We start from the raw sequence: 13,748 nt of genomic DNA, 5'->3' as shown, positions 1-13,748 counted from the left end.
ACAACTGAGATTGCCATGAGACTTCACATTTGGGAAGGAATAAAGTAAATTACATTCATGAATTGCTGGACATTCATATGATACAAAGTAACAGGCTCCAGATTTATAAAATCTTGCCTCCCATGTGACCCACGAAGAAGATAGCACTGAAGATGGAGCCATATCCTAATTATGTCCATCTTTCGCAGTTGTGCAACTGGCTCATTCTCAAACTTGAAGTTTTATGATAGCATGAAGTTAAAAGCAGATCACAAAATTCTTTATATTTTAACATACAGTTGACAAAAAAACATATCAAATACTTATCAATCTCTACCTGGTGTGGCCAACCAAGAGCAGAAAATGGTAATAGTGCTGAAGAGAACCATGTATCTAACACATCCTCTTCTTGAATTACAGACATATCTTTCAAACCACATCTCAAAATTGCAGCTGCTTCTTTCCATGCCTCCTCAATATTTCTTGCTGCAATCCATGTTGAATTGTTATCCATTGTTTGACATTTGTAAAGGGGGATCTGGTGTCCCCACCACAATTGTCGTGATATACACCAATCTCTGTAAAAATTAACAGTATGTGTAATATTCAGTATTATTCATTAATACTTATTTAAAAACACAACAGGAAGCATTCTAGAAATAAGTACATGTGACTTGTATTATTTCTTTTATGTCATCAACACAGTTTTAAAATGTTTTGGCAATGTAAATTTGATCAATGAAATGGTCTCCAATTGTCTGCAGTTCCTTCTATTCTTTAACTGATACAATATTTGACTGCAGTTTTCTTTTTCTTTCCTGGTGAGAGACCCATAATAGTGCACAGTCTGCTTTGTTCTGGACATTTTTTACTTTATATCTGTGGAGTATATCTTCCACTTCACTTTAAAACACTTTTAACATGAATGACTGATGTGTGAAGATTCTGAAAGAACTAAACTGAGAGATGCTTGAAGATACATCTACATCTACATCTACATTTATACTCCGCAAGCCACCCAACGGTGTGTGGTGGAGGGCACTTTACATGCCACTGTCATTACCTCCCTTTCCTGTTCCAGTCGCGTATGGTTCGCGGGAAGAACGACTGTCTGAAAGCCTCCGTGCGCGCTCTAATCTCTCTAATTTTACATTCGTGATCTCCTCGGAAGGTATAAGTAGGGGGAAGCAATATACTCGATACCTCATCCAGAAACGCACCCTCTCGAAACCTGGCGAGCAAGCTACACCGCGATGCAGAGTGCCTCTCTTGCAGAGTCTGCCACTTGAGTTTGTTAAACATATCCGTAACGCTATCATGGTTACCAAATAACCCTGTGATGAAACGCGCCGCTCTTCTTTGGATCTTCTCTCTCTCCTCCGTCAACACGATCTGGTATGGATCCCACACTGATGAGCAATACTCAAGTATAGGTCGAACGAGTGTTTTGTAAGCCACCTCCTTTGTTGATGGACTACATTTTCTAAGCACTCTCCCAATGAATCTCAACCTGGTACCCGCCTTACCAACAATTAATTTTATATGATCATTCCACTTCAAATCGTTCCGCACGCATACTCCCAGATATTTTACAGAAGTAACTGCTACCAGTGTTTGTTCCGCTATCATATAATCATACAATAAAGGATCCTTCTTTCTATGTATTCGCAATACATTACATTTGTCTATGTGAAGGGTCAGTTGCCACTCCCTGCACCAAGTGCCTATCCGCTGCAGATCTTCCTGCATTTAGCTAGAAATTTCTAATGCTGCAACTTCTCTGTATACTACAGCATCATCCGCGAAAAGCCGCATGGAACTTCCGACACTATCTACTAGGTCATTTATATATATTGTGAAAAGCAATGGTCCCATAACACTCCCGTGTGGCACGCCAGAGGTTACTTTAACGTCTGTAGACGTCTCTCCATTGATAACAACATGCTGTGTTCTGTTTGCTAAAAACTCTTCAATCCAGCCACACAGCTGGTCTGATATTCCGTAGGCTCTTACTTTGTTTATCAGGCGACAGTGTGGAACTGTATCGAACGCCTTCCGGAAGTCAAGAAAAATAGCTTCTACCTGGGAGCCTGTATCTAATATTTTCTGGGTCTCATGAACAAATAAAGCGAGTTGGGTCTCATACGATCGCTGTTTGCGGAATCCATGTTGATTCCTACATAGTACATTCTGGGTTTCCAAAAATGACATGATACGCGAGCAAAATCATGTTCTAAAATTCTACAACAGATCGACGTCAGAGATATAGGTCTATAGTTTTGCGCATCTGCTCAACGACCCCTCTTGAAGACTGGGACTACCTGTGCTCTTTTCCAATCATTTGGAACCTTCCGTTCCTCTAGAGACTTGCGGTACACGGCTGTTAGAAGGGGGGCAAGTTCTTTCGCGTACTCTGTGTAGAATCGAATTGGTATCCCGTCAGGCCCAGTGGACTTTCCTCTGTTGAGTGATTCCAGTTGCTTTTCTATTCCTTGGACACTTATTTCGATGTCAGCCATTCTTTCATTTGTGCGAGGATTTAGAGAAGGAACTGCAGTGCGGTCTTCCTCTGTGAAACAGCTTTGGAAAAAGGTGTTTAGTATTTCAGCTTTACGCGTGTCATCCTCTGTTTCAATGCCATAATCATCCCGGAGTGTCTGGATATGCAGTTTCGAGCCACTTACTGATTTAACGTAAGACCAGAACTTCCTAGGATTTTCTGTCAAGTCTGTACATAGAATTTTACTTTCGAATTCACTGAACGCTTCACGCATAGCCCTCCTTATGCTAACTTTGACATCGTTTAGCTTCTGTTTGTCTCAGAGGTTTTGGCCGCGTTTACACTTGGAGTGAAGCTCTCTTTGCTTTCGCAGTAGTTTCCTAACTTTGTTGTTGAACCACGGTGGGTTTTTCCCGACCCTCACAGTTTTACTCGGCACGTACCTGTCTAAAACGCATTTTACGATTGCCTTGAACTTTTTCCATAAACACTCAACATTGTCAGTGTAGGAACAGAAATTTTCGTTTTGATCTGTTAGGTAGTCTGAAATTTGCCTTCTATTACTCTTGCTAAACAGATAAACCTTCCTCCCTTTTTTTATATTCCTATTAACTTCCGTATTCAGGTATGCTGCAACGGCCTTATGATCACCGATTCCCTGTTCTGCACATACAGAGTCGAAAAGTTCGGGTCTGTTTGTTATCAGTAGGTCCAAGATGTTATCTCCACGAGTCGGTTCTCTGTTTAATTGCTCAAGGTAATTTTCGGATAGTGCACTCAATATAATGTCACTCGATGCTCTGTCCCTACCACCCGTGCTAAACATCTGAGTGTCCCAGTCTATATCTGGTAAATTGAAATCTCCACCTAGGACTATAACATGCTGAGAAAATTTATGTGAAATGTATTCCAAATTTTCTCTCAGTTGTTCTGCCACTAATGCTGCTGAGTCGGGAGGTCGGTAAAAGGAGCCGATTATTAACCTAGCTCGGTTGTTGAGTGTAACCTCCACCCATAATAATTCACAGGAACTATCCACTTCTACTTCACTACAGGATAAACTACTACTAGCAGCGACGAACACTCCCCCACCGGTTGCATGCAATCTATCCTTTCTAAACACCGTCTGTACCTTTGTAAAAATTGTGGCAGAATTTATCTCTGGCTTCGGCCAGCTTTCTGTACCTGTAACGATTTCAGCTTTGGTGCTTTCTATCAGCGCTTGAAGTTCCGGTACTTTACCAACGCAGCTTCGACAGTTTACAATTACAATACTGATTGCTGCTTGGTCCCCGCATGTCCTGACTTTGCCCCCCACCCGTTGAGGCTGTTGCCCTTTCTGTACTTGCCCAAGGCCATCTAACCTAAAAAACCGCCCAGCCCACACCACACAAGATAGATGGAAGATAGATGCAAACTACTCTGTGGAAACCTAGACAGAAAGTTTCTAAAACCAACTTTAAGTGATGAACCTATGAATATACAGAGTGTCCATAAAGTCCCTTTACAGCTTCAAAATTTTATTACAATGGCAGTTGTTGAAATATTTTAAAAACATTTCTTTTATTGTAATCAGTGTTTATAAAAGTTTTTTTGAGAGTGTTTAATAGACCTCTATATGGGTGCCTTTAGTTGCATGAAGCACATCAAGATTTCTTGCCATGTTCGCTGTAGCGTAGCATCATCAATGGTGGCAATTGCATTACAAATCCTTTGCTTCAAGTCAGCAAAGTCCCATATATGTGTTCGATACACGATATCTTCTACATACCCCCATTAAAAAAAGTGCAGGGGAGTGATATCTGGTGAACACAAAGGAATTGACCCATCCCTCCCAATCCATATGCCTGGAAATGTTTCATTGAGGAACAGACGAACATGCAGTCCCCAATGTGGTGGTGCACCATCTTGCTGGAAAATGATAGTTGGTTGTAAGTCAATCAATTATGGTGCTACATATTCGGTCAGGAGGTTGAGGTAAACATCTGCAGTAACTATTGACTCAGTTGCACATGATTCCACACTATACATTCAGATTTGAACTATCTCGGTGAAGCTCCCTAGTCACACGGAGGTCCTCAGATCCCTGGATTCACACATTGCATCTGTTTAATGTCCAAGAAACATGAAAAGTTGCCTCACCACTGAAACAAACTCGCTTGAGCAATGCTTCACCCTCCGAAAGGCGTTCCAGCAAGTTGAGTGCTAACTCTGTCCATTTTGGCTTGTCATTTGGCTCAAGTGTCTGTAACAGTTGGACTTTGTAACTGTACAACCATAAGTTCTTGTGGAGGACCTTATGCACAGTTGAATGTGGTAGCTGAAACTGTCTGGCAGCAGTGCGGATGGACTTCGTAGGTGAACGAGTGAAGACGTTTAAAATGCGATCAATGTTTCCCTCAGATGTTCTTGGTCGCCCGCTCCTACCTTTATCCAACACTGTCCCTGTCTCCATAATTTTTTTGTGTCATGCACGGATTGAAGGGCATGATGGTAGATCTCTTCCATACTTCGTTCTGAAGTTTCGTTGAGTCTGGACATCTGGGGATTTTGTCTCAATAAACCACGACACACATTGTGCCTTCTCTTGAGGAGTTGCCATTTTATAGAGGTTCAGTTCCTTCTATCAACAGATTATTGCAAACACAAAATTTTAGTATATATAAAAACTTTAGTAAACAGTGATTACAATAAAAGAAATTTTATTAAAATATTTCAACAACTGCTGTTGTAATAAAATCTTGAAGTTGTAAAGGGACTTTATGGACACCCTGTACTACAATGCCACACACATTACTCCCATAAGAACTGCAAGAACAAGACTACACTCATTATAGCACGCAAAGAGGCATTTAAAGAAATCATTATTCCACACTCCACATTTGAATGGACCAGGAAAAAGCCCTAGTAACTGGTATAATGGGACATACCCTCTGCCATGCACTTCACACTGGTACTGGTTTGCAGAGTTTAGATGTATATGTACATCTTAGCCCTGTTGCCACCAGAAAATTTCTGAATTAGTTTTACAGCAGTTCATGAGCATTCACAGTGGAAACTAGGCAGTACAATCACCCACCACTATACAGATTTGGAAAGGTAAGCACAGAATGGCACTGACCCCAACAAAAGATGAATCACACTTCACAATAGAATGCCTGTTAGATTTTATATTGTCTATGCAGAGGAATTGGCATTAATTTTATCATCAGTTTACTGTAGGTTGTCAGATCAAAAGAGTTGGGATAGTACTGATCCGGATTTCGTAGTTTCATCCTCAGTAGCTCCATTCTTGATCTCCTTGAAGCTAAAAGTTTTACAAATCATTCTCAAGGTACAGATCTACAACTATAAGCTCGTAACTGGGGTAATACATGGCACTCTGCCTGGGCATACCAAGTTGTCAATAGCATGTGTTCTAATATCCGAAAAACTAAACCAACTGAAACTACACACAAGCCAAATATTCAACAGTACATGTAACATGTCAAGACAGCAAATTGAGAGAGGGAGATACCCCTAAAAAAGCTACTGTTTACATGTGACTGAATATTAGCAGGTCTGACCTCTAACCTTGCAAGCAAACAACTGAACTGAGTCACTAGCAACTTTACCTTCGGACACACATGGCATGGGCATGCTCCGTCAGCAGTTGCCGTACCCAGTTCACTGGCTGCCAGCATCACTGGTTCCGCATCCTCCACTACATGTCATTATCAGCAGGCACAGATACCACATCCCCCTCCCTTTTAACTGGCATGTAAGGACGGCAGTCCCCAGGTCTATGTCTTAAACATTTAGGTAGGGGGAAGAGAAAGAGAGATGCCGGAACTCCAGCCAACGGTTCCATCCAGACATTAGTATCATCATGGGTGGCTCAAAATACAACATTCGACATGTTCAATGGGCTGCTGAGATCAGAGGTAGCAGTTCAAGCTTCAATGGTTGCTCTTCCAGCACTGTGGAAGATGAACACTGCTGTGACCGTGGGTAATAAATATGGTGCGAGGGTAGCAAGTCCCCTTGCCTTATATGCTGAGGAGAAATACTGGCATTACCCATACATGTTGTAGGTCCAGGAATTGGCCCCTTAGGTGGCAGCTGGCTATGCTCATGTCATGGATTATTTGGTTCTTGTGTCTCGTACACCTATTGTCTCCAACCATGACCTCACGAGGTTATTGACCCTTGTGTTGGACTATCACCCCTTCTGTCCACCCCAGCCAATGCCCAAATATGCGGCCTACACCAACATAACCTTCTGGAAACGGAGCATAAAACATGAGAGCTGGGGCTGGGAATAGGATGCAAGAGATCCAAAAACATACAGGGCCATCATATGTGCAGAAGCTCCACCAGTCCACTAGACTATGCCCATTAGGTGATGTGGTACATGGCTAGAAAGTGCGAAATAGGGTCTTCTAGCTGCATGGAATTTTAGCTAAGAGACAAAGTCAGTTGTGAGGAAGACTAAGTCTAAAATATCTATGTATCCAAAAATACAACAATAAACCTGTTGTTATACAAAATTCCTTGGTTACTCATTGTAGTAAACACAAGTGACTTCATTAAATCTATTTGAGGAGAAGAGAGTGGACAAGTATTCTGCAGGACTGGAAGACATATAAGTTCATCCTGCTCAACTATCACACATGGTGACAATCTTATAAAAATAATTCCGCATCAGGAAAATAAGTCAGTGCCAAGAATATCTAGCGGCTTCGAAAATGTGAAAATGATCCATCACAAATTTGAAAATATACGCCAAGAAGCATACTTGAAGAGTGGGACATTAAATAACCTCTGTCAATGAGAACCAATATAAGCAACAAGACAAAATACTAAACTAACAAGAAAAAAAGAGTAGCAGTCATCATTTCAAGTGACAACACTGACATATAGTGTTCAAAGCTGAGCAACTGTACAAAACTAAAATTACAGAAGAGGCTGTCTGGACATCAAAAAACATACTACATTCAGTTGAGAAAGAAGAACCTAACAATTTATTACCTATTTACGAGAAAAATTATGAAGAAATTCTGCTCAGCGCCACAACAAACAAGATATGAAATGTATTTGCAGTTGCAAATACGGACAACTGTCAGTTGTATAATGGAATAATGACGATGAAAATTTGCGCTGGACCGGAACTTAGCCCAGATTTCCTGCTTATCATGAGCAGTTGCCTTACCATTAAGCTTCCTGAAAATGCCCAATCATCAGACCTGAACTTTCATATGTCATCAATCATGTGTCTACAACCTGCACTCGTTCATCCATTATATATATTCCCTTACATGGGTGACATTTTAATTGAAAGTCCCTTGCCTGGTGTCGGTGGGTACATACTTATTTATTCGTCAACATCGGGCAAGTGACTTTCAATTAAAATGTCTGCCCTGTAAGGGAATATACATATGTAATGGGTGTAGAAGTGTAGGTTGTAGACACATAGTTGAAGATATATGGAAGTTTAGGTCTGGTCTTGGGACATGCTCAGATAGCTTAATGGTAAGGAACCACTCATGATAAGCAGGAAATCTGGGTTCGAGTCCCAGTCTAGCACAAATTTTTATTGTCTTCATTCCATTATATAGCTGATTGTTGTCCATATCTGCAACTGAGAATACATTTCATGTAATTCATAATGGCTGTAGTTGCTGCAGGGAATACTGCATCATACTTCTGACAAACACAGGCACTCAATATCACAATAAACAAGAGATTGCCAAGCAAATAAACACCAACACTAATATGAAATACTAATATTCTACAACTGCTTATAAATCAAAATAGACAATACAAACTGCATCAGAACCATCCACTGACAATTTGAGTGGTTCAAGAAATTATACAAAACAAATTACGGAATGACAATCAATAACTTGTGATTCATTAGTGAAAGCACGCACAAGCAAATTACACACTAACAAGACCTAGCAGAAGCAGAACCAGATTGCATAACCCATGTTTTGCAAAGTTCAATGCAACTTGAGCCCCAAGTCAAACCAGATTCAGCTGTTGTTCACAGAGCTGCAGTCCAGTGCAGGTTGGCAACCATACATTGATCTACATTACAATGCAGATTTGGATCTCATTTGCCGAGTCAGAATTCAGCGCAGGTTGGTGATCATGACTCAAGCTGCAGTCCAACATAGATTCAGCTTTCACCCACCAGATCGCAGTTCCAGGCAGTAATATGATATGACACTGGCAATACACAGCTGCCACAGCAAGGATACCAGCAAGCAGCCACACGAACGGCAATCACGGGAGCAGACGAAACAACATAATGCAAAGCGACTTCACCCAGTTCTGATACGCCTGGTGGGTGCAATCATTTCCATTGTGTGAAGTGAAGTGATTTGTGATTATAAAGGCACTGCTGAATCATACAGATAATTAAAATATTACAATAATTTCCATTTAAATCTTAAATTCAGAGCAAAACCAGATAAATGTATAGTTACAAGCAGTATATGTCAATTACAATATTTCTCTGTTAAACAGTTTTACTAAATATTCATCCATTGAGTGAACATGGGTTTGGTGAAGGAAAAATTGACTATGTAAATATTTATACGCACAGTATTAAACAACTTTGGCAACACAAAGTAGATTCACAGAACACAACTTTGGTGTTATGAATAAGAAATTTATACAAACTTAAACTAGATTAGGTACAGGTAGATTAGGTACCAGAATATGTCATGTAAACACGTCAATGTAAGTGCACCTTCAATCTAAATGGTAGGATGGACAGATTAAAAAAAAAAATAAAACAATTAGATACATGATAGATTGAAACATGTGGCAGAAATGAATGAATGCCTTTAAAAAAGTACAAGAAAAGCTAGCTAGTACAGCTGAACATGTACACACAATTAAACTGGAACAAAATAAATTAAGAGCAAGAATCAAAGTTTTAGAGAAATAGTTATTGAAAACTAAGAATATTTTACAAGAGTACACCAATAAGAACACAGGTGAAGATGGAACTCAGATTAATGAAATTCAAATGGGAACAAACATTGAGTTAGCAAAATACATAATAAACAAAGATTTCCTTGATGAAACATACAGTCAACCTAAAGATATTTTGAGGATACATCCTTCTCAACAGTGACACAGCACAATGAGGCATGTTACAATTACGAGATTTCACCACTTAAAATGGTTTTGAAACTGTGTTTAAATACTGGAGCAGAGGTGTTCAAAAAGACATTAAGCCTGGAATTATCAGATTCTAAACCGTTCAGTAATGGTATCTAGAAAGGATACAGAGACTCTGTAGTATTTAGATGACCCATTTAGGAAAGAATATTTACTTGAGATACTCATTAGTAGATTACCTTGAAGGGTCAAGGATAAGCTGCTAGGAAAAGATTGGAAAAGTGTTATCATTATATATACTTGGAGCAAATCAGACCATAGAACAGTTATCTACAGTTGGCAAAATAACAATGCCAATAACTGTAATAACAAAAAAAATAGTAACAATGATGGAACAATAAATGGCAAAAAGGAAATACGAGTAACAGAAGCCCACAAACTGATAGAGAAAGGGACAATAGCCATGAATACAATAATTCAGGGCAAAACTGGAGGAATACCACACAAAACAGAGACAACACAGGTAACACATTTCACAATAAAGGTAATGATGGAGAAGAAAACTCTTAGGCTTCCCCAGAAATGTATATACGTGAACTACAAATAAACACTGATATGTCTGTTAGATTTAATCATAATAAGGAGCTATATGACAAACTTTTAAATCAAGTAATAATTAAAAATGTGAGAACTATTACATTAATTAGAAACAATATGCAACCATTAGTCAGTTTACAAACTATGGGAGACTCCTTTGATAGTGAAGCGAGTACACATAATGCAGATTTATTACATAATAAGCCATGGCCTATTAATACTAATAAGATAGGCTCAGATGCTAAAGACTAATTGTTATCAAGTGTTCCTTCTGAGAACTTTGTGTCATCTATAATAAGACTTTTCCTTCGATTACCACTGAGAATTTAGGAGCTATTACTACCACAGAGCTTTTACCAGGACTTGCTACTAACAGAAATTTATTATCTTCAGCAATTACTGACCATTTCTATTTGTGTATTGGTAGTGCACATCATAGATACACAAGTGGATGTCGGAACTTCATTATATAGAGATACAAGATATATGATCCACATATTACCAGTTACTTCAACTTTAATTATACTGGACTTGAGTTAAGTTTACAATTAGATCATTTATTTTTTGTACACAAGAAGTATGTACTCCAGATAAGAAAGCATTTATTAAATAAAGTTTATATTTAATATTGTGAGGGAAACAGCAAATCATGTTGGTTCACTGCCTCGAGGCCAGGGAGAGAAGCTGGCACTCAAAACTGTCACACATTTGTGCAGTTGACACACAATTTGTGATGTGGTCCTACAGACTGTGATGTAGATATATGACATAATTTCAAATTTTTGACAATCTTTGAGAAAGCCTTATCAAGTGATCGATCTATGCACACAATCAAAAAATTTTTGGTAAATTGAATATTTTCCAAAACTTTAAAAGACATAACAGACATTTGGAGGGATAATGTTTACGTCTTTTGGTAGCTGTAAGAAGTAAAAATGATGCAAATCTGACATTTTGGGGTTAAGAGACAAACAAAGCAGTGCATAATCATAGTGGAGAAAATGAGGTAATAATGACCCAATATATTAGTTTGCTGTTGACAGGACTAATTTTTTACATACCTATCAGAAATGGTGGAATGAAATGTTAATTTGTGCTAAGACTCAAAAGTAGTCTTAATATGGAAGATTATAATGGTCAATGAACTTCAATAATTTATATGGACATTCAAGTAATTAACACACTTTGAAATATTATGTATTTTAAAATTTCTGATTTATAAAGCTCAAGAAAATTAAATTTCAATTTTAGGTCAAAAACACAGAATTCCCTGAGAGTTTACAAAATTCCTGAAATTCCCTGAGATTTCCCTGATTTTTCCAGGTGAACTGTAATTCCCAAAGAATTCCAGGTTTTCCTGAAGAATTGTCATCCTGGGATACCACTGCAGTGACAGAAGGCCTGAAACTCCAATGTCGTAAACTGGAAGTCATTATCTGAGACCAGTATGGTTGGTGCACCCTCACTGCAAATGTGGTTATGAGCACCATGATGGTGAATCTCGTTAGTGTGGAGAACATCCATGCTACATAAGGGAAGTTGGAAAGGGCGCCCACCAGTATCAACCATATTTTCCAAGAAAAGGAACCCGTGAAATCCATATGATTCTATTCCATGGTCGAATCAGTTGAGGCCACAGTGGGAGGGGGAAAAAACTGTGGTGGGGGCCACTTGGCTCTGCGAACAGGCTTGATACTGCCTCACTGCATGTTTGATATGAGTACTTATTGCAGTTCAATATACATACTGTTGAGCTAATGCTTTCATATGAGACATACTCCAGTGAGAAGAATGCAACAACTGATGAACGAGTGGACAGTGTGAAGATGGGAGTACAACGTGGCAATCATCATCCTTCATCATTCTCTGTTTAAGTAACACCATTCCCTGACATACATTGAGCCACTCTGTCATACCAAAAGAAGGTAAAAAATTGAGATGGATGTCAGGAAAGTGTGCAGGCGATCCCATTTGGACTGCTGCAACAACACTGTGCAACATTGAGTCATGACTTGTGGCTACTGCTGACTATTTGGTGGTGATGGGAAACTCTTGCAGTGTTGTTTCTAAAGCACTATCAATTACAAAACAGTTTCTTTCCTGTCACTCCTTACTAGGACCCACGGGCAATCTGGACAACACATCAGCATTAGCATGCTCTGTGGACTGAAAATGGATATAGTAAAAATAAATGCTGAGAAGTAATGCAGAATGCTGTAGTCTCTGAGCTGTCTTATCAAGGAGTCAGGCTGAGGATTAAACAATGACATCACTGGTTTATGATCCATGGACAAGTGAAATTTGGAGCCACACAGGAAAACATGAAACACCATACATAACAGCCAGTGCCTCCTTATCTGGGAGTAATTCTTTTGGGCAGGCAAGAGGATCTTAGATGCAACAGCAGTCAGTTGTTTTGATTTGTCTGGATTTCTGTTGGACAGTTTGTCACCAATCCCTACTGTGATGCTTCAGTAGCCATTAACCATTTTCTTTGGACCATAGGTATCAAGGCACAGCATAAACATGATTCAGTTGCAGAAAAACTTGCTGATAAGTATCAAACAAATTTCACACCTTTCTTACAAAAATGATTTAGAGGATGTGAACCTCCAACACCCTGTCAAGGAACAACTGCAGCTAATTCAAGCTCTGAGGAACGGACAACTTATCAATTGCTGCAACATGGTCATTGAGCCGTTTGATGCCCACCTTACTTAAGACATGCCCTAAATATTTGGTACTGGGTGCAGAAAACATACACTTTTGCAACTTACAATAAAGACCACTGTTCACTGGTGCCTGAAGCAGCACTCCCTGTTAAGTTTTGCAAATGTTCTTTCCTCGTGGCACCTGTGACAAACTAGCTACATAAGTTGCACACTTTGAGATAAAGCAAACTCTCTTCCCTATAGAATGCTAAAAAAATCATGGGGCTGCTGCAATACCTAAGGCAATCTGGCAAACTTATAGAGGCCAAACATTGAATTAATAATGAGCAAATGCTGTGACTTAGCATCAAGGGGAAACTCCAATCAATCTTCAAAAGATGTTGTCCACCAGCCAACACAACCTGACCACGAACTCCTTGGTGTGAGAGACTGAATTGAATACATTTCCACCTCACTCTGGGCATTAATTGTGACTGTAAAATTGCCAAACAACTGAACTACCCCATTGGCTTTTCTAACCACTACTAACAGCACTGCCCACTGACCCACTCCTAATTCCCATAGTCTGTCTAATTCAGCTTTAACTACATCTTTCTCTTGGCAATGGCATAAGACAAGCATGAAGCTGCATACAAGTTGTAGACATTTTAAGCTGAATGTGAGCTAGAGCCAGAAAATCCCTTGCTTTACCCAGTGTTGGCTCACACAGCTGTTTATGGGACTCAAAAAGCAACGTGAGGCCATGAAAAGGAATGACTGGGGCGCTAAAATAACATTATGCAATACTTTGGAAATCAAATACTGAAAAATCATCCAATTCAAAAATATTTTATGCCAAAGTAGACTCAACCACTAAAATGTTACTTGGCCCTCCGCATTCTTTCTTA

At 39.4% G+C, this 13,748-nt stretch overlaps 1 protein-coding gene across 1 annotated transcript in view; it reads right to left on the bottom strand.

Annotated features, from left to right (window-relative positions):
- LOC124612268 (valine--tRNA ligase-like) overlaps window positions 1-13,748 on the bottom strand; it is a 130,017-nt gene that overhangs the window by 57,838 nt on the left and 58,431 nt on the right. The window contains exon 9 of the mRNA XM_047140367.1: window positions 317-557. Within this exon, the coding sequence (XP_046996323.1) occupies window positions 317-557 (241 nt within the window). The remainder of the gene's footprint in view (window positions 1-316; window positions 558-13,748) is intronic.

Source organism: Schistocerca americana, chromosome 1 (genome assembly GCF_021461395.2).
Source record: "Schistocerca americana isolate TAMUIC-IGC-003095 chromosome 1, iqSchAmer2.1, whole genome shotgun sequence".
NCBI classification, from domain to species: domain Eukaryota; kingdom Metazoa; phylum Arthropoda; class Insecta; order Orthoptera; family Acrididae; genus Schistocerca; species Schistocerca americana.
The sequence above is the reverse complement of the archived record's forward strand: the minus strand, read 5'-3'. Positions and strand labels throughout refer to the sequence as shown.